This window comes from Podarcis melisellensis, assembly GCF_964234715.1.
Source record: "Podarcis melisellensis genome assembly, chromosome: 8".
Lineage (NCBI taxonomy): Eukaryota > Metazoa > Chordata > Lepidosauria > Squamata > Lacertidae > Podarcis > Podarcis melisellensis.
The window spans coordinates 41,768,123-41,794,709 of record NC_138540.1 but is presented as its reverse complement, the minus strand read 5'-3'; the positions used below and the strand labels follow the sequence as shown (position 1 = coordinate 41,794,709).

Here is a 26,587-nt window from a genome sequence, read left to right as displayed (position 1 = left end):
GCATGGGCCCGTGCCTAAAAACGCAGCAGAAAGGGAAGTCTGGATGAGCCCTCATTGTAACTTTCAGCCTAACTTACCTTGCACAGAGTTGTTGTGAGGATAAAATGAGTGAGAGAAGTATGTATGCCACTTTGAGCTCCTTGGAGGAAAATATAAACATAATTTTAAAAAATGTAATAATGTGCAAATTGACCCCCCAAGGTAAAGTACCACAGTGTTTTGAAAGCAACTGATATTACCTTGAATGCCTCAGTGCCAAAGGTCAGCTCTTCAGACACCGGGATATCAGAGCTTCATGGTAGCTCTTCCTCTCTATCAAAATTCAGAATGGAAGCTCCTTGGGGCAGGGAATTGTCTTTTGACCAACATTCATTGATGTGGTGGTGCCTGTATATATGTGTGTGTTACCATTCATGTATATGGATGGTATAATCCTAGAACTAGGCTTCTGTTAATTTACTGGAGCCATTTTCTAATACATGTCACACTTATTTATTTAATCGATTTCTATCCCACCTCTCCTCCAAGGAGCTCAAGGGGGCATAAGTGGTTCTCCCCCATCTCCCCATTTTATCCTTACAACAACGCTGTGAGGTAGCTTAGGCTTACAGGCAGTGATTGGCCAAAGGTCACCTGGAAAGTTTTATGGCTGAGGGGGGATTTGAAGCTTGGTCTCCCAGCTCCTGGTCTTGACTCTCTAACCACTGCACCACACTGTCTAATGTAAATTCATACCTCACACACATACATATATATGCACATCGTTTAATACAGTACACACAAACATACTGTACCAGTGTATGCGTAAATAACAGACACCCCCACCCCCACATATACACCCTCTCAAATGTTTCACACCTCCCAAATGGGCCCCACAATGGAAGCAATGCTACTCTCAGCACCCCACTTCCTCCAGGAAGCAGACCCACCCAGCGCTCCCCAGAGAGGTGGCCCTTTCCGCCCCTGACCAAGGCTCCCTCTCTCCTCCTGACCCCTTTTCCTCACGAGAGGAGGAAGCCCCCGCCCCACTTGCAGGGACCATCCCTCCTTCCCCTGCCACCTCCCCTTCCCAGGCTCACATCGTCCATCAACAGCAAGACCAAGTTAGGGGGTCGTGGTAGAGTGGTGTTGGCGGCCCTGCCCAGGCCGCACAGGCCCAGCAGCAGAAGCAGTCTCGTCTCCATGGCAACCACTCCAAGCCCACCGCGAGTCCGAAAAAAAGTTGGGGAAGAGGGAACGGCCCAAGGGGCACGTGGGAACACTCAGGGTAACTAGAAAGTCACTACCGGTTCTCCATTGAACGCGCTGAGTTAAAGACATGGGCGGGACTCAAGAGGGAGCACTTTAGAAAGAAGGAAAGAGCCCACGCCACACTTTTGGCATATGGTATGGTTTTAATTATATGTAGTAACCCACCCACAATATGGGAGTTTTGTAAATATAGGTGAAATAATTGCTCCTGGCCCCGCATATGGCGGCAGCGGATATGCTGTTCAAAAAAAGCTGGAAGTGGGAGGAGACTGCCTGGTAACCCTTGTCTGCAGTCTCTATGTAGGAACAAGAGTCTGGGCCGGCTCAGTCACGTGCGCAGAGCCGCGGAGGCGGAGCCGTGGTCCGCTGGGCACATTGGTTCTCCGATCACGTGGATGTAAATACTGTAAGGGCAAAGACGCTGTTACGTGAAAGAGGGAGGGACGAAGCGAACCCACCAGTACCCAAGATGGCGGTTTGTATTGCTGTGATCGCCAAGGAGGTGGGAGACCGGGCAGGGGCAGTTGAGGGACGGGGCGGCGGGTGGGGGTGGGAGAGAGGAAGGGTAAGGGTGGGGGAACACAAGAATTGCCGTCAGACATTCCTTGGAAGCCGTTAACCAGGGAATGAGAGTAAATCCTCTCTTCTGCTACTCTACCCCCCGCAAAGGGTACGTAGCTAGTTAGTCTATGGAACTCTCTGCCACAAGATGTAGTGATGGCCACCAACTTGGATGGCTTTGGAAAAGGGTCGGACAAATTCATGGAGCAGGAAAAGCTATTAATGGCTATGCTCTTTCTCCACTGTCAGAGGCAGGTTGTCTTTGAGTACCAGTTGCTGGAAACAGCAGGATGGGAGAGGTGCTCTTGCATCACGTCCTGCTTGTGGGGCTTCCCATTGGGGCATCTGGTTTGCCACTTTGATAACAGGATGTTGGACTAGAATCAGCCTTTCTCAACCTTGGGTTTCCAGATGTTGAACTACAACTCCCATCATCCCTAGCTAGCAAGGCCAGAGCTCAGGGATGATGGGAGGTGTAGTCCAACAACATCTGGGGACCCAAGGTTGAGCCTGTCAGACTCTTATGCTATGTTCTTAAAGCAGGGCTGCCATCTTTGGCACCTTCTGAGGCTGACACCTCAACAGTGGGGCAGGGACTACTGCTGATCCCTGGAGCCCCCAGCTCCTCCCTTGTTGTCACTTCCTGTTCTGTTGCATTCAATGAGCAAGAAAGGAGCAACAGCTGCAGCAGCCTCTGTTAAATTTGCTCTCTCTCTCTCTGGGCAGTGGTGTAGGTTGTGCATTAAAGGTTGAAGGACAAGTGAATGGGTTGCAGTGACAACCGTGATGAGGAGTTGGTTTTCGTCAGGTTTTCTTCTCCTTTCCTAAGTAATAATCAGGGAGGGGGATCAGGAGAGGAAGCAAGACACTTAATTCATATACGAACTGTATGTGGAAAATTGTCAAACTTTTTGGGCACATCCTTGTCAGTACGCCTTTGAGCTGATGCCTACGACTGGGCTCAAAGGCTGGTTCTGCCCTGACTAGGCTAGGCGAGCTAGAGCACTTCCAGAGACCTTCCACTCCTGGAAAGCAGGTCTAAGTGCACTGGACCCACAACTGTCCATTGTGAGCACCAAACTCAGCAGAGTATGAACAACACGGAAGAAAACTGTGAAGCATAACTCTTCTTTATTTTCTAATAGCTACTGCAGACTAAAAACTAAAGAGCTACTGGCTTGCATGAGTGTTACAGTTCTCACTCAGCCATCTAATCTCTACATAGATAACACTCAGACTCCCCACAGAGTCAGGCAGGAGCAGAAGAAGCGAAGAGCAGTTTCCGCCCCCTCCCTTCTGAAAACATCAGGAGATTTTCGCAATGGGAGGGGGTGAAAATAGCCACAATCCTTCCATCGGGATGTTGGAGTCTGGGGGTTTAAAGCTGCTTTACCTTGCTTTTTCTGCAACCCTAACTGGAAATATTAATGTGGGTTGCATAAAAATTCAGATATGAATATTGTTTTATTGTGTCTTGCCTGTAAACGGCCTTGAGTCAAAGAAAGGCAGAACATATTTTAATAAACATGTACTTAAAAATGTGACCTTTGCTTGGGGATTTGAGTTCTTCCAGCTGTGAACCAGTTGTTGGGGGCTTGCACCTGGTTTGATTGAGATAGGTGTCTGATTTGGATTCTGTGTTAAAATCGGTCTGAAAAGGTACTACTTAGAATCCTGTTTTGGGAGAGGGAGTTAGAACTGTGTAGATCAGTTGGATCACTTCATAGTTCAGTAACTTGGTGGTTTGTTTTTTCATTCTAGAACTATCCTCTGTACATCAAGAGCATTCCGACAGAAAATGAACTGAAGTTCCACTACACAGTCCACACGTCTCTTGATGTTGTGGATGAGAAAATCTCTGCTATGGGAAAAGCTCTTGTGGACCAGAGAGAGCTCTACTTGGGGTTGCTCTACCCAACTGAAGACTACAAAGTGTATCTTAGATGCCTTTTGGGTTGAATGAGGAGTTGGCCTAGATCACATTCAGGATCCCTTCCAGCTCGGCAGCTATGTGCTTGTTTCTCAGGTTCCCTTCTTGCAGTCTTGCTTCATTATTCCAAGAGAACTTAAAGGAGGGTAAAGTTCTGATCACAGCTGGGCTGCAGCACCTGAATTTAGTTGGATCTGTTGCTGTTTAGTTTTAAACTACTATTGTGTGCTTTCATATATAGAGAAAGGTCATAGCTCAGTAGTAAGGCACTAACTTTGTATGTAGAAGGTCCCAGATAGGGGCATTTCCAGGTAGAGCTGGGAAAACTAGAGAGCTGCCAGTCAGTGCAGGCATTACTGAGCTTGATGGACCAATGGCTGACTCAGCATAGGCAGCCTCCTATGTAGTTTAGAAGTTAAACAGCGGTTAAGGCTGCATGCAACTGCTTTGTGGCCTTAGGACTGTGCAGTCAACAGCCGCTACCAAGCAACTTGTTCATCCAGTTGAAGGACAAATCTGGAATGTGATACCACAGGAGCCCCTGGAACTGAAATATAAAATTGATTGCTTTAAATATGGTGTGGGTTGGGCTTGCAGAAGGAGTGACAGTGCAAAGAGTATTGCTGTGTATTCAGTCTGAACCCAGTTACATGTGGGCAAGCTGCTCTTTGGTTAGGAAGTGTTTAGCATAACCCAGTTGTTTTGTGTTTATTTGTTAAGGCCTCAGTGATGGAGCACAGACTTATTTTGCCTCTCCAGAAAAGGCTGAGAGATTCTTGTCTGGAGCCCTGGAAAGCTGCTACCAGTCAGTGTAGACCAGTGGTAGCTAAATTGTGCCCCCCACCGCAAATGTTGCTTAACTATAACTCCCATTGTCCTCAACCACTGGCTATTCTGGCCAGTGCTGATGTGATTTGGGATCTTCAGGAGGGCTTCAGATTAACCACCCCTGGTATAGACAGTACTGAGAGATGATGGACCAATGGCCTGACTGTGCGTGAGGTGGCTTCATATATTATTAAAAATAGACCTTGACTGCTGAAGCAGATATGGCTACGTGACCAATTCCAAGGTGAAGTTTGTGATGGTGGTGGATTCTTCCAACACGGCACTCAGGGACAACGAAATCCGCAGTGTAAGTACAGGGCAGCTGCAGGGAGCCAGTCAAAGTAGAACTTCCTTCTGCTTACTCAAGACTAATTGGTCCCTACATTCTGGTCACTGAAGTGGTCCTTCCCTTTTCAGATGTTCAGGAAGCTGCATAATTCCTTCACAGATGTCATGTGCAACCCCTTTTATAATCCCGGGGACCAGATCCAATCCAGGTGAGCAGGCTGGTGAGAGTACCTGTCTCTTAACTAGCTTTGTTGGTCTTACAGGGCTATTGGAAGCTTTGTCTTTCCAGAATCCACTGAACTATTCTAGTGGCATTTAGCAATATTATCCTGAGCCTCTCCCACATCTGCCCTGCAATAGTATTCACCTCGTTTCCCCTTCCAAAATCATGGAATCGTGCCATAAACCTTGCTGTCAATTAAGATCTTAGGAGCTCCCTCACTGGGTGTTCCCCACTTTCTGGAGGTACAGCAGGTAGCTGCTAAAGAGTGGGCTTCTTGTGGATTGTACCCAAATTATAGAACTTCCACCTGAGGCATTTTGGTTGTTTACTGTTTTTTAGATCAGCGTTTCTCAACCTTAAATCCCCAGGTGTTGTTGGACTACAACTCCCATTATTCCTTGTCAACATGTCCAGTGGTCAGGGATGATGAGTTTCCATGCATACGTAAGAAAATATGAGTATGCTTGTAGGATGGAATGAGACAGGTGAAGCAACCTGCTTTGTTAAATGCTCTCTTGGATCTCTGTGCTTTCAAATCTGCTTGCAACATTGAGGAAACTGTTTTAAAGGCAACAGTGATAGATGTACGGCTGGCAAGCGCAGCCATATAAGTGAAAAGCTGCCTTTTTATTGCTCCATTATCTTAGTTAGCTGGTCTGTCTTTGATGAACCTTTGTCCTGCTTTTTTTAACACTACCTGTCCCTCCTTTTCCAAGGGCCTTTGACAACATGGTGACTTCCATGATGGTGCAAGTTTGTTGAAGCTTCTGCCTCTTCTTCCAGCTGATTTACCTGAAACAACTTGTCCCACTGTACAGAATTGTTTGTTGTGTATATTCTTCCTTCCAAAATCCCACATTGTATAATAAACTCATTAACTAAGTTAGTCTGTGCTTGTTCACCAACATATATGGAAGGGAATGGTTGTAGCAATACCATGAAAAAGTTGAAAAGCCCCCTCTTGCTAGTAAGATGTCTCCCAGGTAAGAGAAATAACTTGGATGAGAGCATAAGAATAAGCTTGCTGTATCTGACCAGTGACCCATCTACTCCAGCATTCTGCCTTTGACAGTGGATGGAGAACATAGCCATTGATAGCCTTATCATCCATGATGTCTATAATCCTCTTTTAAAATCATCCTTGTTGGTGGTCCTCGCTTGTTGGATGCAGTAGATCAACCCCAATAAGGTGCCCCCCAAAGTGGCCTATTTACTTGAGCTTGGTTCTACTTCCTTAATGGTTCTAAACCTGTTACAAAAGAACTAGCTAGGGCAGCTCAGAGGGGCTATTAAAAATGGGAGATTAAACCATGAGAGTGGATCAGTATTTTGTCTGTTCAGAGTCCGCATCAGATTACAGGTGCTTGTCACACAAAGACTGAATCTGGGCTCTTCTGCCTGCAAAATATCTGCTCTTCAGCTAGGTCCCTTTACTGGATTGTACTACTTCAGTCTGCAGGTGGAGCTGCATATTTAAATGCCCCTTTAAAAATCCCTTTAGTGCAGTAGGTTAGCATGTCAGGGAAACAGCTAGGTTAGTAATCTCTGACCTTCTGGGTTCATGGAGGGCTTCAAAAAAAACACCTGAAAAAGGTAACAGAGATATAAAAAACCCTGTCACCAATTTGCTGTCCAAAGTGGCATAGTCCAGAAATAACTGCATTTCGTGGTTTTTTTATGTTCATGCAACATGACCTCTTAAAGGAGGTAGATTAGCCCAGAGAGAAATCCACAGCCAATGCTTTTGTTGTGGGTTTAGTTTAATCAGTTGGATCTTTTATTTTATTAAAAAATATTAACTTACAAACATTACCACAAATGCCATCTCTATTCACATACAAATTTAATACAAAAAACCCCTTTTCACTCTGCTTATTTCAACTTCTGCCCATTTATTACTCCTTTAGGATACAATCCCCAGGAACATTTCTCCTCTGCAGTTCTCTTACACAAGAGAACTTCCCAGGGGATTTATTGTTTTTCTTATCCCTTTAGGACTTGAAGTTGCATCTTTTCACTTGCCAAAATCAAAAGGTCATGTTTTTCACCCTGTAAAGGTGACCTGCAGCCACCTCCAGGTACCACACTTCTTGGAACTGCAGTGCTTGAGGAAAAGATTACTAGAATGAATTATGGAATTTAACAGATGTTTCTTTTAGAATTTGCTGGCTACTGTAAAAACACTAAATGTGAAATATAAATTTAGTTAAGATGTGAGCTAGACTGTCCATTCCGGATAACAGTGCAATTCAGAAAACAAGGTGATAAGTTTCGCCCATATGAACAACTTTCAAGGTTTGAGTTTTTTTATCATTATTAATGTTTTGATCTGGCAAGTCCTATTATTTCAGGCTTGCAGAAAGCTGCTTTTAGTATCTATCATTTCATTGGGATTCTTTTGGGCTGGAATGAAAACAGTCTAAAAGATAAATAGTAGGTGAGTGCAATAGTAAAAAAACTCATTTAAATAGGCAATAGGTTAACTTCAAATAAGCTTTTCTTAAATTAGTTTTAAAAGGAGGATATGATAGGAAAGAAATGCAAGACATGCAAGGCAGACAGGAATAAAGACACCCTGCTGCCTCCACCACTACCCCTTGGTGGTTCTCTTCCCAGCCCACCAAAATCCACACAATTTCCTTCATTTGGCCTCCACAGCTCCTCCCAAGCTGGGAAGAGAATGGAATTTAAAAATGCTCAGATTAGACCCATCAGTTTAAGCTCAAGCAGGTAGCAAAGGTGTACAAAACTGGTCCACCATTTTGAGTTACACCTTCATCACAAGCCCACGTATCAGAAAGTGGTTCTACACAACTAGGCTGAATGGGGTGCAAAGGTGCAAAGTATTACACAAAGACACCTAAGGCTGATGAGAGCTTCACAACACACCTGCCCTGCAAACTTAACAGTTTTTTAAAATAAATATATATACAATTAATGGCTTTGGCCAAGGAACCTTGGGAAGCACAGAAGTGCCTGTTTTCCAACAGGACTTGGGATCTAACTGTATTTGTTCGCGATCATATGAGAGGGTGAGCAGAAGGACCATGATATAGTTAACTCAGCTTACGATTCATAGCATAGACACTCCTTTAGATGCAATGGTGAGGAAGGGGTGGGGAGAGAAAGAGCAATGGAAATAGATGCCCTAGTTGCAAGATTTGTTCATCACTAGCATGCCAGTTGTTTGTTTCTCTATGTAAGAGTTGGATCCGGCCTCTTTCAAAGGAAACAAGTCCTCATTTGGGTTTGGGTGATGTACATTTAAAACACCTACCAGGATGCTACTTAGTCCCCTTCTGAAGCCATCCCTAGAGTCAAATGCTTACCAAGAAAATCAGCAGATGAACATCCAGCGAGGATAATACAGCATGCCAAGAATCACGGAAAGGGTGGCAGAGAGAAGGAGGGGGGGGGGTTCCAGACCCTACCAGAGTTCTAATTTTCTACCCATCAAGAGAAAATTCAAATGAAGCTCTAAACAATGACATCTAAATTTGGGGGGAAGTCATTTTTTGCACCCATTGGGCCACTCCAGCATTTCTTTTTTCTTTGCCCAAGGAGGAGATAACCCTGTGTATCTTGTCTGGAAGACTGGCATAGAAGTTCAACGCTTGCAAGTCACTCTCACAGGATAACAAAGGAGAAATATTCTTTGGGCGGATCCACTTGCTTTTGCTCCCGTTCCGGTCCAAGTTGAGTCCTGGCTTGGGTCACCTTGTCCCACTGCCTAGTAAGGCATGAACCAAGGAGAAAGTCTTCCACGGCCCCTGGAAAAGAACACACACACACATTGGCCATGGCAAAAGTTAGCCCAGATGTTTCACCACCCCATCCCTGGCCTAGGCATCATTTACTCAAAGGGTAAAATAAAATAAAATATTGAATTCTTAAATTGAAGAGGAGCTTTGCCTAATTTCATGCTGGTGCCAACGAAAGAAACAATGGAGGGCAGGTGCAGAGAAAGTGGGGGAGGGGGATAGTTGCCCTGCCCACGGCAGTCCCTTATAGTAGGGATGGGGAGCATTCTTCAGCTGGAAGGCCACACTCATGGGCAACTTTCCGGGGGCCGCATACAAGGGTGGGCAGGGCCAGATTAACAATGGGTGGAGCAATGGATGTGACTCTTACCTTAACACCAGTGTAGGCTACATTCTAGCCATGCTAGTACCAGATGTTTCTACCTGCACAAACACCCCGTCTCCATGTTTGCAAGCTAGAGGCGTCGTCACAGGTAAGCATTCAAAGATGGGAGAGCAAGGCGAGGGGTGTGGCCAGAGGAGAATCCCAAGGGCCAAATAAAGAGTCTTGGAGTGCTGCATTAGGCCCCTGGGGCTGAGGTTCCCCACCTCTGCCCTATAGATTGCCCCCGAATGAATGCAGCCCTTAACAGAACCCTTGCCTATGATATATTTTGCTCTTCCACAATCCACCCAACCCTTTGTTGCAGAACTGTAGGCCTCCCTTATATGAACTTCCCTTTCCCAACATCCCAACTGCAGGATGCTGTCCCCAAAAACCAACTAAAATTAAGAAATGCATACAAAATGGAGTGGAAGAGGTCAGGAGAAGCAAAGGGAACTGGGAGGAGAAAAGGAATTTCTTGAGACTCTAAAAGCCAATCTAGATGAGTAAATGCATCAACTCAGCCTCTAAGGGTGTTCTGCCTTTCCTTCATATAAGCCACTTGCTCATTAGCTACAAGAGCCATCCATCACTGATAGAATTGATTCCCAGTGGCCTTGTCAAACTGATTCAGGGCCATGGTCAGCTGGAGCTATGCACAAAGCTGGGTATATTCTATGCTGTGTGATCTCAGTGTACAAGTATGGTATTGTTTTACCACTGACAACCACACACAGCAAATTTCTAGCCCTTAATAATGAAGCACACTGGGTGGCTTTCGGACAGTCACTGCCAGGTTGCTGTGGGGATAAAATGGGGAGTTGGAAAACCATGTGACCAGCTTGAGCTTCGAGGGAAAGGGTGCCATATAAATGCAATGAATAAATAAAATAAAATAAATGATATTTTGCCATTGCTATTTTTTCATACCGTTTAGTGTTTTTTTACTTTGGATTTGGTCTTTTAATGGTTAGGCACATTGGGTTCAGTTTGCTAAAGAAAATCGGGATCTAAATTATTAAAATAAACCCTTAGTTATCACAATCAGTCCAGACTCTCAACAGCAGCAGAGAGGATTGTCAATGCTGTATAGAGACAGCCCTAAACACAGACCCCTGTACTCAGACAAGCTTTTAGATCCTGCAAAAGACAGAAAAGTAGTTTTTTGGCTCATCTAGGGCAAAGGTGTCAACCCCCACCCCCGAAAACAACTTGGGGATGCTGAAAGTGCAAGCCAAGCCAGAACAGCACAAGTGCCACACTCGCTCCCAGGGGCACTCCATGCCAGCTGCTCTTTCTGGGATACCGAGCTGACGGGTTGCTCATTTCTGTTCCTTCCGATATGGAAAAGAGAACTGCTGCCCATGGGCACCACTAAGGTGTCCAACTCCTTGTCTGCGTGCAGCTTACAGGCCCTGCTGGCCACGCAGATGCACAGGTGATGCTGAGCCTGCCTGACAGCAGCAGCACCCAGGAGCCAATGTGCTGCTAGTGGCAGATTGTGCCAGCATCTTATACCGTCCCCCAGAAAGACGGTATATAGCAGGAAGAGGTCCTCTGTTCTCCTTCAGTTCCTAGCCTCAGACATCCAGGGCTGGATGCAACTAAGTTGTTGTGCTAGCAGAAACCAACAGAGTGCTATGGGACTCTTCTCCACACATACACACACACACACACACACACACACACACACACACACACACCTACACCTGCTCAGGAAAACCCTCTGGACAGGATTGGGGTGTGGGAAGAGAGAAGGGAAGAGTCTTCCACCTGGCAAACAGAAATGCTTGTATTGATGGAATGATAGCCTTACTGTGATGTTGGACTGGCAAGCACTCTTCTGCTGTCCACTCACCTGTGCACCCTTCCACGTGGCCTTAAACGCTGCCCTCCACAGAAACTGGAGCGGCGAGGCAAAGCCCCCCGGCCATGGAAAGCACCCCGGGAACCACCCCGGTCCGTGGAGCTGATGCCTGGCATGTTGGTCCTCTTGGGCAACACCTGAAGCGAAGCAAAGACAACATGGTGCCACAAAATTAGCTCACATCACTTACAGCAGAGATGGGGAGCCTGCCCCCTGCTCCAGGTGTTGTTTCACTACACTGCCCATCAGCCCTGACTGAGCCTTGTCCACGCTGGCTGGGCCTGATGGAAGGATCGAGCCAAACATCTGCAGAGGGTGCAAGTTTCCACATCCCTGGCTTTCCATCTTGGACTGGGATGTGAACACATGATGGAAGGCACCTTGAAATTTTGCACAGAAGTGAAACACTGGGCTGTAGTTACATAGAATGGAAGTGAAAGGCCAGTTTGGAAAGCAACACACCCACATTTGGAAAGATACAGATAGGGAAAGGTATATAGGTACCCATAGACCAGTACTGTCTACTCTGATTGGCAGCAGCCCTCCAGGGTCTCAGGGAGAGAGAGGCCTTTCCCATCAGCTGCTTATGGGGAGTTGGTGCCAGGGACTGGGCCTGGAACCTTCTGGATGCAAAGCAGGTCCCCTACCCACTTAGAAATACAAGCCCACACCCCCAAGGTGGGGTTCTGCATCCCCAGACACCCCTCCTCTTCCCATGATACAAACCTTGATGATACGGCCTCTGAAGGTGCTCTCGCCCAGCTCCACAGCAGCCTTCACAGAACTCTTGTCAGCAAACTCAATGTAGGCATACCTGCAACAACAGGAGGAGCTGTGAAAGTCACCTGGGGCCAATTTGCAAGCTTCTGATGGGAGAAAGATGCACTTGTGTATTCCCCCTGGGGCCACAATGGGAAGCAGATTTGTCCTCCTCATTGCATCTTTATGTGCCCCCAGACTGTCTCTATTTTCAGGTGTGATTCAATCACATCCCTGCCAATTCAGGTTGTGCACTTAGAGTGAATTCAAAGCTCCTGAAAAACAAGCCAGCTTCCCCAAAAGACTGGCCATTTTGTGGTAAGGAAAGTGATGGCAAAATGCACTGGAAACTGTTAGATAACACTATCTTTGTTGCAACGTTGCCTCCTCCACAAACAAATCAGGCTGAATGCTACCTCAATAGCCAGCATTGTCTTAGTGCAGGCATGTCCAATAGGTAGATCGTGAGATCTACCGGTAGATCACCAGATGCCTATGGCAGATCACCGGTAGATCAGTGCCTCCGCCATGAAGCTCAAGAACTTCGGCTACCCTAAAAAAGGCTCAACAACTGACCTGAACCCCCCAAAAGGGGGTAGATCACTGTCAGTTTTTAACTCTGGGAGTTGATCACCCCTGTCTTAGTGCATCCCTGCAAACAAATCAGGGTGAATCTACTATTTTGGAAAGTTGTGTGTCTCTTTGTTATCTATGCATTTAGACACCTCTTAAGATACTGTAACCAAATTTTGTGTGATAGTTTCCTGAGGTCACAGAGCAGGTTTCTGTCCATTTGTATACAAATGGATGCCGCTGTGAATCAAGATGGTGGACTGAACCCTTCAAAAGTGCACTGATTTTAACCCACTGATATCAAAACTACAACGATTTTTTGGTTCCTTATAATTCCCATGCAAAGCTGGGTATGAGGCTTTTAGTGCTTGATAAACAAGCCTTCTGGAAGCACTCTTCATCTCAATGACTTGCTGGAGCAATACAAAACCTTCAGAAAGACATGATGGCCACTCAGCCATTTACCATCTGCGCTGCCAGGAGGGGAGGGACAGAGAGGAACATGTCTGATCCAGAGGGGCAGCCTCAGGGGTCAGACTCACTGGGCACCTGGCAAGACCCACACCCGGCCCTGTTGCTCATGGCTGATCCCCAGAGCCCTGCCATGTGTAGGATGATCCCTTTCTTCATCACCATCTTGGCTTGTTCCATCTGCCTTCCTGTGAGCCATGAGACGAACAAAGAGGAGGAGCCAGCACCCCGCTCCCCCCAGTCTGCATTCACTCTGGCACCCGGAAGCCATCCCATCCATCTACCTGGCCCTCAAGAGAGGCAGCCACCCCATCCTTCAAAACCACAACTGCCCCCCTTCCCCACCATCAAATCACTTGCCCTTTAGGATGACCGGAGAACTTGTCGCAGAGGATAGTAACTCTGTTGATCTGACCGCAGCTATTGAAATGGGACTCCAGCTCTTCTGCGCTTCCCCCATAATCCACCTATAAAGATCACATCACACGTGTCCAGACTTCTGCCCCACTGCCCAACGATTCAGGGAAGAGGCAGAGGCTAGTGGGGAAAGCATCTGCTTTTGGCGGAGGGTCCCTAGTTCAATCCCTGGCATCTCCAGCTAGAGCTGGGGGTGTCCCCTTGTCTGAAACCCTGGAGAGCTGCTGCCAGCCAGAGTGGACAATATTGAGCTTGGTGGTGATGAATTCAAATCACATCCTGCCCCTCTTCTCCCAGAGGAGCCCAGGGCAGCAAGCACATCAACAACAAAACAATTTTGGAGTGTGGGGGGGAACCATTCTAAAATCCTGGGCTGCCAGGAACACTGGCTTTCCGACATCAAATGCCTGGGTCAGCAGGGATGTTTTTGATTTCCTCCTGAAAGTCAATAACGAGGGGGAGGAACACACCTCAACAGGGAGGGCATTCCACAAATAGGGAACCGCCACCAAGAAGGCCTGACAGAGCAGCCCGCAATGGACTGACTCAGTGTGTTCTTATGAGAGTACACAGTGATTTATAAAGATCAGCAAAGCCTCTGCAGCAAGAGAATATTTAACCACATGCTGAGGACGTATCAGGTCCTAAAAGCCCCCTTCCTCCTGGGAGTTAACGTGTCTTAATTTTTGGAAGACAGGTGCTGAAGCTCATGCCTGCCAATCGCGACCGTTCTTGTATCCTAACCATGTGTTTTGCGGTCAACTGGTTGGCATCACAGCAACAAGGGGAGACTGTTCTGCAGGGTCTCTAGCCCAGACACTCAATGTTGCTCCAGCTCCCTTGAAGCCCCATCTCACTTACATTTCCCACGTAGACAGAGCGCTGGTCAACTTCCATTTTTTCCTGAGTTGCCCGAGGCAAACCAAGTCCTGTGGAAGGGAGGAGGAGGAGACCTCATGGGAATCGTGGTATGCCAGAGGTGGTTGACCTGTGTCTCTTCAGAGGTTACTAGACTCCAACTCCCATCTTCCTTGACCGCTGTCCTGCCTGGATGGGGCTGATGGGAGTTGGAGTTCAGTTTCTGGGTTTTGAGAACCTGCTTTTGAGTTCTCAGCCCTTTGAAATAAGACCACATAAAAAAAATACATTGATATCCCACCTGTTTTGAAAGGAGTTAAAGGCAGGGCATATGGCCTCCTCCATTTTAACATCAAAACAACCCTGCAATGAAGGTCTGCCTGAGCATAAGTAGTGGCTAGCCTTCATGGCTGAGTGAGGATCTGAATGCAGTTCTCCCCTGTTTTTCCCCCAGACTATTAGCCACTGCAGCAAGCTGGCTTTCCTAACTTGTCCTCATAATACCTGTCCATGCAGTCTTGAGGTCCAGAAACTCAAGGATGCAAATTTACAGAAGTTATACTTAACATGGCTTCTTTTCTAAAAGCCTTTGCCAGCCTAGTAACCTCCATTTCTGTTGGATGACAACTATCATCATCCCCAGCAGTGCCCTTCCCACTTGCGATTCCCAATGGGAGCGTCACATCAGGATCTAGGCACTGTTCAAAGGAACAACCCAGGCTCTGCCCAAAGACTGGCAACCTAATATTACAGGTAGTGCCCAGTTATGACTTCCTTTCTCCATTCACTTGCAGGCTCTTGAGGTGGCATTGCCCAATGCTTACAAGGTCTTCTGGGGCACACATATCTTTTGGAATCACACAGTGAAGCTGCTTGGGATAACAGCATACTGCTGTCAGCCAACCCTTAAAACACTCACGAAAACCGTACCTGCCTCTGATCTCATGATGAGGTTCTTTGCTTCGGCCTGCAGCTCCTGCAGCCACTCCTCCTCCTTCTCCATCTCACGGACCTTGGCCTTGATGGCCTCCAGTTCCTGCATAGCAAGATTGGGGGAGGAGGCAATAAGAGAGGTGCACAGGGTTGTGTTGAAGGAGTACAGCAGAGTAATCAGCCCATCCTCAGCCAGCTTCTGTTCAAGGAGGGAATGAGTGAGACTCCTGTGCAAAACCAGGCTGCCCATTCTGATTGGGAAGCTCAGGCTTCTAGACCTTCAATTCCAAAGCTCTTTGCAAACTCAAAAGTTCCATTGTTGGCTAAGTAGATAGGTGTGTGTGTGTGTGTGTGTGCATGTGCAGGCACACACACAACTTTGTAAGGCTCAGCAGAAGTGGAGATGGTTTGTTGTTTGCCACCTGAGTCGGTTAACCCAACCTGCTCACCCAGCTACACAGACAGCCTCTCGGAAATATATTCCTGGCTCCAATGAAACCATATTGCAAGAAAGCACCCTTGCAGCTGATCCCTTTTGGATTTTATTTTGTTTTTTTTACTTATTTAAGCTTAGCAACCATAAATCCACCATTCACCAAAATTGATCACAGGCTGCCTTCACAACAAATCAGATATGCATAAAAGCAAATATAAAAGATGCAGCCAGATCAACAGTACTTTAAACATGTACTTTAGATGCCTGAACAAACAAGGGCTCTATCCATCCCCCAGATCCCCCTTCACCCACCTGGTACACTCCAGTTGTTTTGGACTACAACTCCCATACCCCTAGTCAGCACTGATGGGAGCTGTAGTCCAAAACAAGCCTTCACAGCCTTCAAGTCATCCCTTAGAGTAGGGTTTCCCAAATTTGGGTCTCCAGTTGTTTTAGGACTACAGTTCCCATCAGCCCTGACTGCTAGTCCTGCTAGCAGGGGATGATGGGAGTTGTAGTCCAAAAAATAGCTGCAGACCCAAGTTTGGGAAACTCTGCCTTAGAAGCTCTTTCTGTTATTGTTTCTCCTGCCCCAAAAAAAGTCAACATGGTGCCTTTCAGATGTTGCTGGATGACAACTCCCATTATCCCTGGCCATGCTGGCTGGAAAAGATTTAGGAGTCTGACAATATATGGGGGCAACCACAGTCCAGACTCACAGGGTCTTCCACTTCCAGGAGCTCCTTTCTATCTCCTTTCAGAGGACTCAGCTTGGTCTCTTCTTCCAGGTGCTTCTGCCAAGCTGAGATTTCAGTCGCATCCCAGGGGGAATTGGCAGTGGCTAGAGACGGAGGGTTCTGCCACCAGGAATCAGCATCAGGGAACTGGGGGCTTGGGGAGGAAAACAGAAGCACCAAAAGTGAGCTGGAGCTCTAAAGTAACTGGGAATTTACACAGACTCATCCGGCCTTTGCCCCCACCCCTGTTTTCCTTCACGTGTTTTGGACTATGACTCCCATCAGCCCCAGGACACAAAAACGTAAAGCACAGAAATTTGTGTCCATGGCATGCAGGCTTAGCAGCTGGGCTAATTCAATTCTTTCCAACCACAGACACTTGCAGCAAAGAGGAGGAAAGCTGTGGCCCTCCAGATGTTGCCAGACTACAGCTCCCATCATCCCTGGATGCTCAGGCAGTTGGGAGTTGGCATCCAGCAACCTCTGGAGTGTCACAGATGTTCTCCACCCCTGACTTAAAGCATAGTCCTAAGATTCCTCACTCATCATAGCTAAGCCCCACTGATTTCAATAAGGCTCATTCTCCAGCACGCACATAGGACTGCAGCCTTTATGTGAAGCAGAGCCAGAGAGGGGTGGAGGGGGCAGAGTATATATCTAAGGGACCTGAGGCAAAGCAGTAAACGACATCCTTCTTCTCCCAGCCCCCAGTTCAGTCTGCCTGAGGCAGAAAATCTCACAAGTGACTCCCATCTTCCCTGGCAATAGAAGCAGAATGATAATAATAATAAAAAAATGTGCAATTTGCTGCCCTTTCATGACATACATAAATCAGATCCCTAAGGCAAGCTCTTCACGCTGTCTAATGGTAGAACAGGTTCCCAGGAACCAGGTTAGAGGCACAGGGGAGCTTCAGGGACGGAGTGTGTGGGGTGAGTGAAACTGTGTGTGTGTGTGTGTGTGTGAGAGAGAGAGAGAGAGGGGGGGGAGGGAGGGAGGTGCAGGGGGCAGAGTATACCTAAGGGACCTTTTTCAGGCTGTGGGTCACATTCTCTTCCAGGGACCACATGCTAGTGGAGGGCGGGGGCAGGGGAAAAAGTGGGCGGTGCAACAAATGTAAATTTTACCTTTGTACAGTAGGCTAGTTTCTACACACGCTCACATACTGCTCTTTCTCCTCCATCCAGCAAAGCAAGAGGCCTTACCAGAGATCAAGGACATATTACCGCTCAGCAAAAACACTTGAAGAGGGAGTAAAACAGGGTCGTTGAGCGTTGTGGGTGTGTAGCTCCGAAGACTCACTTGGGCAGCTAAAGAGGGGGGCTCTTTTTGGCCCCCAAATCCGAGGATTCCCATCCCCATTATAGCAGGATACACCCATCTTTAAAAGACATCCCTATTTTGTAAATAGGAATATATGTACAGGGAGCAAGATGATAGTTTGAGTTCAGGAAGGAAGGAAGCAGAACACTCCAGCAGAGAAATCCAAGGGAAATGGAGTTTTGCAAGTAAAAAGCCAGCTAATTTGGGGGAACCAGATACCCCATAGAGCACCAGCCTTCCTTTCTTTTGGCAGGTGCCATGGTTAGAAAGCAGCACCTCACAGTCACCTTTTAAATGTCCACAAATGCTTGCTTTCCCATAATAAATATGCTTGCTTTTAAGGTGCCACAATGGAGTTTGCTGCTTTGGGATGCAAAAAGCACCAGAAGCCCCTATTCCCTCCTGTACACCTTTCTCCAGTTCTTTCTCCCAGCTGGCAGGGAGGACCTTGCACCCACCAGGCCCTGGCCCCACCCATCCTGAAACCAAGAAAGAGGCTTACAGAGCTTCAGACCCACTCAAGCGTCTCGCTCCCTCTTTATAATTACCTTGCCCCAAGTCCAAACATTGCTGCTCACTCACACCCTTTTTTGCAAGCAAGTCCACTTCTGTTTTATCTCACGTTAAGGAAGAGGCTCCGGCCAGTTTGGAAGAAGCAACAGGTGAAGAAGGTTTCTGGCCTTCCATTTGATACATCAACAGCCAATCAGATGCAGAGTTTGAGCCCCTGGAGGTGGGGCTAGCTACCTTGATGGGGGCAGAGAAGAGAAAAACACCTCCTGAATCCTGACAGCCAATTCAAGGTCAGTTTTACTGGTCTGCTTAAAGGCACTTCTCAATTGCATTTAAACACCTCCAAGCGATATACAAAAATGCAACACAAAAACAGAGAGTGTTTGCAGCTCTGGTTAAGCTGACACACTTTCACAGATTCAAAGAAGGCAGGCAAAGGCAAGTTAGATTCTCAAGAAGCTGGGAAAACTTTGTGGACTACAGCAGAAGATATGGGACGCTGCCAATTATGACATAAGAGTTTACATTATTTTAATTAGCTAAGATAATACAGCATGAGAGTTTCTGGGGAAAGCATTTGTTTGAAATGTCGATCCAGGCTATTTATAAATACCTCCAAATATCAAGTGTGTGTGTGTGTGTGTATTTCACTGATAGTTTTTTCAAATAAATAAAGATAAGTTTTTATATAAAAAAGACACAAATACAGAGATACAACATAAAAATTAATAAATGCAGCATATTATTAAAGAAACAGTCTGCACTAAGAAACAGACAAGGTGGTCCCTGGCCTCTTCAGTAGCTGCAGCTTTTGAAGCTGGAGTCAATTGGGGCTCCGCCCTCCAGGGCTAGGTGGAAAAAGGTTTGCAAGGCAGGGAGCAGGTCCCCCAGAACTCACAGTCAATATGGGGCATAGTTTGTTATAATCTTAGGCCTTTGGAGCTCCCTGCCACACAAGGCTGGTTAAGAAGAGAGTTTGGATTTGATATCCCGCTTTATCACTACCCGAAGGAGTCTCAAAGCGGCTAACATTCTCCTTTCCCTTCCTCCCCCACAACAAACACTCTGTTGAGATAAGTGAGGCTGAGAGACTTCAAAGAAGTGTGACTGGCCCAAGGTCACCCAGCAGCTGCATGTGGAGGAGCGGGGAAGCAAATCCGGTTCCCCAGATTACGAGTCCGCTGCTCCTAACCACTAAACCACACTCACTCTGTTAAGATGTGTCCCTTTGTTTATAGATGGGACTTAGCTGGTTTTACTTGTAATAATGGTCATGGCTTTGCATGTGTATTTTGATTTAAAGTGTTTAAAGTGTTATGGGGTTTTTGGGGTACTGGGGAATGGTAGTACCTCTGGCAGGGGACATGTGCTCTTTCTGGGGCACTTAGTTCTCACCTGAGGCTCCTGGAAGCATGTGACAGTGGCCACACCCCGGCTTCGACTGGCCAGCTAAACCAGGTGAGGGTAGCCTGTGGATCTCACACCCTCAGTGAGTTAGAGACTTTCCCTGCATGCAAAGACAGGCTCTGTCAGACTGAGCGGACAACACCAATAGTGGGGCAAAGGGTTGAGAAGGCAGTTTCTGCACGTGCTGTAGGGGGAAATGAGGGGCAGATGGGGCTCGTCAACCTGGGAAGGTAGCCCATCTAGGAGAAGGAAAACTCTGATCCTCAACCTCTTCTGCCTTGTGGGATATCATCAGGAGAAGAAATGGCTAAGGAGTAAATGCTACACAAATCCAGAAGTGAAGCCCCTAAGGCAGTTAGATAGCACCTTGTACACCTCTTTCTGGCAGCTCCTGCAGCCAAGCTGGTGCCAAGAATATTGTTCTGCTTTCCTTTGGACCACATCACTGATGCCAAGATGCAGGTCTTGTTGTCTGGGCAGCCCAGGACCTCCATGCACACTGCTCAGGCTTGTTCCCCAGGGAGGTCACTTTGGTACTGCTAACACTGTGGTTTGACTTCACCCCCAGAGGTGCACTCCATTTCTTCTTGAGACACACGGACGCCAACAAATTGTTCTGGGGCTGATGGGAGTTGTTCTCCCAAACATCTGGAAAGCACCTGTTTGGAGTTCCCTGGAACTCATGGGTAATTCAATGAAACTGTTTGGCTGGAGATTCAGGGCAAATGGAAGTATTTCTTCACACAGTGCATAATTCATTGAAGGAGCTGTTTCTGCCAAGAGATGTGGCAATAGCCACTGGCTTACATGGCTTTAAAAGGGAATTAGACCAACTCTTTGAGGAGAAGGCGATCAGTGGCTATTTAGCATGGTTATATGAAACCTCTGTGTACAGTGGCAGTTTATCTCTAAGGAGCAGATGCTGGTGAGCCACTGTGGGAGAGGGCTATTTCTCTAATGTAACCTCCTTCTGGGCTTCCTAGAGGTGTCAGGTTGTCTCCTGTGAGATGCTAACTGAGATGGACCTTTAGGTTTCACCCAGCAGGGCTCTCTATGTTTATAGTCTAACTCCTCCTCCCCTTTTAAAATAATTCAGGGATCTCCAATTATTGTTCATGCTGCAGACAACAACATCTGGAGAGTAGCAGGTTCCCCATCCCTGGAGGAAGAGGAAAAGTGATCTATCAGCAGTTATTAGCCATGATAGCTCAGTGGAACCTCCACAGCCAGGGGTAGTATACATCTGATTACTAGTTGCTGGCAGTATCAACAGGATGCTTGCTTAGATGGGTCTTTGGCATGCGCCAGCAGGCTCCTTTTGTCTTTATGCAGGCCAACATTGCTATTCTCAAAGAATGGATGGAAGGCTTAAACTATTTTTCTACATTTTGGTTTCAAGACTGTCAACAATATTAGGCATGCAGGCTTGAGTTAAGGCCTGTTAAAGCCTAAAACAGCAGCAATAGCTACAGAAATGAACTATCACTTCATTGTAATGGCTCTGTAAATGATTAATTAAGATTAATACCAACAAATACCAACTTCCCCCCATTTTCTCTTTTGAATTCTTGCACATTCATTGGCACCTGGAGTTACTGGAGCCTGGGTTCCAGCTGGAGTGCCAAAGTGCCTCTGGTTCTTGTATTTATACAAATCTGACTACTTCCTTATTGGTTGGTTGATTATATTTCAATCCCACCTTGCAAGGTAGGTTAGGCTGAAAGAGGTGACTGGCCCCAAGTCACCCAGTGAGTGTCATGCAGCTGAGTGGGATTTGAACCCGGATCTCTCAGGTCCATTTTGTTTTTTAATTTTTTTGGCAGAGCCGCTCTGGGAACAGTAGAAGGCCTAGCAGTTCGAAAGCATATCAGCGCAAGTAGATAATTAAGTACTGCTGTGGCGGGAAGGTAAACGGCGTTTCCATGTGCTCTGGCACTTGTCACAGTGTCCCGTTGCGCCAGAAGCAGTTTAGTCACGCTGGCCACATGACCCGGAAAGCTGTGGACAAACGTCGCCTTCCTTGGCCTGAAAGCGAAGATGCAAGAACTACCTATTGTAGTATTGGAAGATGCAAGAACTACCTACTCTGGAAGAATGGCAGACAAAGGTGACTGACTTCATGGGACTGGCAGAGATGACCGGCAGAATCCGCGACCAGGGGAAAGAGACAGTGGAAGAGGATTGGAAGAAATTTAAAATATATCTTAAAAATTGTTGTAAAATTGAGGAGTGTTAAGAAGTCAAGGGGTAAGAAGCAGAAAATTACAGCTGTAACTAACAAGTTAAAGAAAACTCAATGAAAGGGAATTAAATAGATAATTGACTAAAGGAGTTGCTAAAGAATTGTAAAATAAGGATGCAGCGAAAGGGAGGTATGGGGAAGTCGGGAGAAAGAAGGTGCATGAAAATAAGATTATGAAATTATACATGTTTAAATGTTTTGTATGTCTTTGTTTTGTGTTTTGTTTGTTTTTTTATTATGTGTTTGAAAAATGAATAATTTTTTTTTTAAAATGAAAGCGAGATGAGCGCCGCAACCCCATAGTCGCCTTGGACTGGACTTAACCGTCCAGGGGTCCTTTACCTTTTTACCCTTTTTAAAGGGTGGGACAACTCTGGCTTGTGACCCAATCTTGGCCTCACATGACCTTTCCCCCCAAGATCACATCCACCTGTCGATCAGCTGACATCACTTGGGAATTCTGCATTGGCTGTGCAGGTCACTTCCCAGCAGGGAACTGGTGCGGGCAGCCAATACATTCAGCTGATAAACAGGGGGCTGAATCCTGTTTGGTTTAAATTAAATTCAATCCTGCTCAATTGGGAAAAATGAATCAGTAAGGGATTTGCATGTCACTCCCTGCTAAAATGAAGGGGGGGAACTCTTTGTTCCAGCAGTGCCTTGCTTCCTGTGCTGTGTTTTGAAGTCCCAACATCTGGACTTCAAAGCACCAAATCACCTGTGACATCAGGCCTATGCAGCCAAAAAGGTCACTCCATCCCCTATCTACTACACTAAGCAGGCTCTCACTTACTTAACGTGGCAGAAGGAAGAAGAAGCCCCCCCGCCCAAAAAAACCCAGATCCGGTTGGGTGATATTAAATTTTGTTTATTACACGGATACAGAGTTAAGAACAGACGTAACCTGAATCATAATGTTTACATCTTTCACAGGTCAAACATACAGTACATTTAGAGAAAGCAGGAAACAGCGAGGGAGTCGGGGACAGCATGCCGAAACAAGAACAGAAAAACAACCTTCCTATCACATTGTTATTTCTCTGGAATGGCCACAGAAACCCACAAACACCAGGGGAAGATGATCGGGGGATGGGGTGGCGGGAGTCGGGGTGGGGAGTTAGGGTTTTATTTCCTAAAATTTTTGTTTTGTTTTAAATTTCTATTAATTCTCCTCTCTTTAAAACCTCTTTGCAAACACCCACACACACGCGCACCCATGCCCGTCTGTACAAAGCCACGTCCTCCCCTCCCTCCTCTTCACAACACCCTCGGATTCAAGTATTGCACGGTTCTAAATGTGACACACGCTTCCCAAACACCCTGAGAATGGTGCTTTCCTCAGCCTGGCGGCTGCAGGGCTCACATGCAATGCCACCGGTCCGTTTTGTTTCTTAGTCTTTTGGCTGAGCCGCTCCAGGAACAGCAGAAGGCCCAAGAACGAGCCACTTCTGGTCCAGATGCTGCATCCCTTCTGGCCAAGAAAGGAGCCAGCCTCGGGACATACGCCAGCGAAAAGAATCAAGGAAAGGAGTCCTTTGGTTCCCCCATAATTGCTTTGATTAGGTCATATCCACAAAATTTTGGTTGGCCTAATAAAGGTATTGCCCTAATATGGACTGTGTGAGTATATATATATATATATATATATATTTCTTTTCTCATAGCCAACAAGGCCACCTTAACTTTATTTATTTTTAAAAAAGAAATAAGCAAAGGCTGGCCAAGGTTGTGTATGCATTCTAGAAGGATTTGAACCAAGTTCTCCTCCATAACCACTCCTGAGCCTGGTATTATTATTATTATTATTTGGCTATAGAACTGTTAGAGCTGGAACAGTTCTCAGAATTTTGCCCATCTAATAATGAGGTTGAACAGAAAGTCTTTAAAGCTAGATTGGCCTTGCGTTTACCTTTCTACGGGGCTTCTCTGTACCTCCGTTTCCCCTCTCCTCCCATTTGCTTCTAACTCTCAGAGCAAAGGCTTTCCCCCAAGAGACCGAGGACCAGTGATGATGATGATGATGATGATAATGACACCTTTATGTCTTAATGTGTGCCAAAAACATACCATGGGAAGACCATCTGTTTCCAAGGCAATGTGGGTGACCTCAGGTCCTCCTTTCAGAGTCTGACCCCAAAAGCACCCTCGCTCAACACACTCAGAACACATCCTCCGGTTCCCACATTATATTTTCACATGAATTAAAATGTGGGGGGGACGGGACCAATCTTTTCAAAATATCCACCTGCATGATACATTATTTTTTGGGGGGGATCACATATACCACCATGCATATTGCTTGTCTCCTGCCTGTTTATACTGCGGATGAGGGGGCAAATTCGCAGTCTGGGCATTCGTATGGCAAACTGCATGGGAGGCGGGTGCTGTCGGTGGGAGGTGCTGAACATCTCATCTCACCATCTCTTGGCTAAAGCAGAAGTAGAGAGGGGCATCAGTGGCAAATGAAGCACCACTGTTTGTCAATGGACCCAGTTTAGGAACATAGGAAGCTGCCTTAGACAAAGACCACTAGTCCATCTAGCTCAGTATTGTTCACAGTGCCTGGCAATGGCTCTCCAGGGTTTCGGGCAGGTGTCCTTCCCTGTCTGACCTGGAGATGCTAGGGATTGAACCTGGAGCATGTGCTCTGTGACTGAGCTATGGCCCTTTCCCATGTTGGTTGCTAGGGAAGATGAAGCCTGCACACACACAAGAAACATTCAGTGCTTTGTTTCATGATGACCCTGGGACTGTATGTACAGAACAGGTGAGGCCAAGTCAAGAGAAACAGCAGCTGGATGGTCTTTCTGGAACAACGGATGGATGGGACAGAAAATGAGACTCGAGAGGAACCCAAAATGATTATAGTCGGTGACCATGGAGAAATAAGTTTTTTGTTCCCCAGGTGGTCAGGCCTTCAAAATTTTGGAAGTATCAGGGAAGGGAGGGAGGGAGGGAGGGACCAAAGTAGAATCAGCACCCAACCAAAGAGTGTGACCTCAAAAGACACCTGACATTTTGGTCAAAGGGAAAATTGGACTATCAACCCCCAATTCAAGAAGTTAAGAAGGATGATCAGTTGGCCTTGTTTCAAGACAAGTTGCCTCTTTTCCATGGAACTTTGGTGCCTTCAACTGGCAAGACAAAAGAATGGTTCCCTGTGTCCATGTTCAGCCGTGTTCACGAAAGGCACTGTGAGCCACAGGGTGAGTCACAGTATAATTCTGCATGTCTCAAGCCATTAACAAAATCAAACTGTAAAATGGTTGTGTGAATTGGATGCAGCCTGTCCAAAAGGTCATGTCTGACATAGACATCCAGCAGGTCAACACTTGCCGTTTGACCAACTTTGGTTGGGAACAATTTAAAGCATGCTGAAGGGGTTGAATTTGGAAGAATACCACAATGTAACTGAAATTAAAGGGAGGGCCTCTTAGAGAAAGCATCTTCATAAGGGATGCTAAGGATGGACCTGAAGTTTCCCATGGTTGTAAATTTTCCTTTCTGTTAAAAAATGTCTCTCTTCTACTTTCTACTCAGGTTTACTTCTGGGTAAAGCATGCATAGGATTGGACTGTTAGCTTCATTTGTGTGAACACCCAAAGACTACTGGGAGAACATTTCAATGAAAGAACATTTCAGCTTGTTTTCACCAGTAATTCACCCTCCACCCACTTTTTTAAACCAATGGGAAAGTTTGGGCCAATGGACTTGAGGATGCTTCACAGACATTCAAGGCCATGCTCTCATAAAGACAGAGGATGGGCTGCTCTGGCTTCCCACTCCTATGAGCTACAAAGCCATCACACCAGTTAGTCCAAGCCTTAGTGATCTTCCTCTTTGCTTCTCTCCCTAACTTTGTCAGAAAACCAAATGCTGGCAACCTCCTCACCTCTCACCTGGGACACCCATGGCCACATACCCATAATTAGAACCATGTGCTCTGTCTTAAATGACTTTGAAATAATTGCCACCTCTTGGACCTTATTCAGTCTAATCAGAGCTAAGGGTATGACAGGGCGATTAAAAGGAATTAAGGAGCGTTCAGAAGAGCTTGGCTGCTGGATCAGGCCAGTGACTCATCTAGCCCAGCATCCTGTTCTCACAGTGGCCAATCAGATGCCCCTGTGGAAAACCTGCAAGCAGGACCTGAGCGCAACTCCACTCTCCTCACCTGTGGTTTCCAGCAACTGGCATTCAGAGGCCCTCTGCCTCCAACAGTGGCCTGTGCTACTATAGATCGGCAAATTGACAAAGGAGTAGCTTGGAGAAAACCACACCTGAGTGCAGAACCACCTGAAGAGGCTGGGCCTCCATCCATCGTCACCAAACAGATTTTTCATGAAAGGTCTGAAGGTCCTAACTTAGGGTTCATCCACACTTCCTCTTGTCCCACAGTTTTTCCCTGAGGAAAACCACTCTTTAGCATTCACTTGGAGCAAACAGCAATTTGGGCTTTCTCTAGATTGATGTTTACTCTGATTTCATGCTAAAGAACAGGTTTTATCTAGGAAAGGAGTGGGGCAAGGGGAAAACCGCTTGGAGCCATGTTTTCTAGGTACAGGACAAGTGGAAGTGTAAACAAACCCTTAGGGTGCTACCAGAGGAGGACTTCAATTTGCAAACAAGTTATGGAGATATTGCAAACCAGGTCAGCGGCAGCAGACTTTATAGCTTACTGAAGTTCCACCAGAAATGTCAAATCTGGAAGCAACTTGAAGAGGAGACAGATCACAAGACAACCCAGTTTTAGTGGGGTGGGGGGGAGTGGCTCCTTCCCTCCCGGAAGATCCACCTTCTCCAAGTCTCTTGCACCTTCCGGCAGGGCAGGTGCCACAGTTTGAG

General features: G+C 46.6%; 3 protein-coding genes across 5 annotated transcripts in view; 1 reads left to right on the top strand and 2 right to left on the bottom strand.

Moving 5' to 3' along the window:
• Nucleotides 1-1,362, bottom strand: part of GALNS (galactosamine (N-acetyl)-6-sulfatase) — a 51,325-nt gene extending 49,963 nt beyond the window's left edge. Inside the window, exon 1 of one of the 2 annotated variants that reach the window (XM_081920213.1) lies at nucleotides 1,080-1,362. In XM_081920213.1, the coding sequence (XP_081776339.1) occupies nucleotides 1,080-1,184 (105 nt within the window). In that variant the 5' untranslated portion in view covers nucleotides 1,185-1,362. The remainder of the gene's footprint in view (nucleotides 1-1,079) is intronic. The other variant, XM_081920215.1, reaches the window with a different exon arrangement.
• A 251-nt stretch (nucleotides 1,363-1,613) lies between these two features.
• Nucleotides 1,614-5,967, top strand: TRAPPC2L (trafficking protein particle complex subunit 2L). Of its 2 annotated transcripts, none has more exons than XM_081920252.1 (5): nucleotides 1,614-1,726; nucleotides 3,574-3,746; nucleotides 4,790-4,877; nucleotides 4,988-5,067; nucleotides 5,798-5,967. In XM_081920252.1, the coding sequence occupies exons 1-5, from the start codon at nucleotides 1,721-1,723 to the stop codon at nucleotides 5,841-5,843; spliced, it is 393 nt and encodes a 130-aa protein (XP_081776378.1). In that variant the 5' UTR covers nucleotides 1,614-1,720; the 3' UTR covers nucleotides 5,844-5,967. The 2 variants fall into 2 exon arrangements, with proteins under 2 accessions (XP_081776378.1, XP_081776377.1); XM_081920251.1 differs by having other exon boundaries at nucleotides 1,636-1,753.
• A 145-nt stretch (nucleotides 5,968-6,112) lies between these two features.
• On the bottom strand, nucleotides 6,113-18,519 carry PABPN1L (PABPN1 like, cytoplasmic). The gene is made up of 8 exons (XM_081920243.1): nucleotides 18,129-18,519; nucleotides 16,240-16,411; nucleotides 15,082-15,187; nucleotides 14,155-14,222; nucleotides 13,237-13,343; nucleotides 11,800-11,887; nucleotides 11,065-11,210; nucleotides 6,113-8,851 (listed from the first exon to the last, which is right to left on the bottom strand). The coding sequence occupies exons 1-8, from the start codon at nucleotides 18,146-18,148 to the stop codon at nucleotides 8,812-8,814; spliced, it is 747 nt and encodes a 248-aa protein (XP_081776369.1). The 5' UTR covers nucleotides 18,149-18,519; the 3' UTR covers nucleotides 6,113-8,811.
• Between the last annotated feature and the right edge of the window lie 8,068 nt (nucleotides 18,520-26,587).

Coding starts and splice junctions, on each gene's coding strand:
- TRAPPC2L (XM_081920251.1), top strand. CDS start 1,721: ATGGCGGTTTGTATTGCTGTGATCGCCAAGGAG. Junction 1,754..3,573: donor TTGCTGTGATCGCCAAGGAG/GTGGGAGACCGG, acceptor TTTTCATTCTAG/AACTATCCTCTGTACATCAA. Junction 5,068..5,797: donor GGGGACCAGATCCAATCCAG/GTGAGCAGGCTG, acceptor TCCTTTTCCAAG/GGCCTTTGACAACATGGTGA.
- PABPN1L (XM_081920243.1), bottom strand. CDS start 18,148: ATGTTTGGACTTGGGGCAAG. Junction 16,412..18,128: donor ATGTTTGGACTTGGGGCAAG/GTAATTATAAAG, acceptor TTCCTCCCCAAG/CCCCCAGTTCCCTGATGCTG. Junction 11,888..13,236: donor TTCTCCGGTCATCCTAAAGG/GCAAGTGATTTG, acceptor CTGTTGTTGCAG/GTATGCCTACATTGAGTTTG.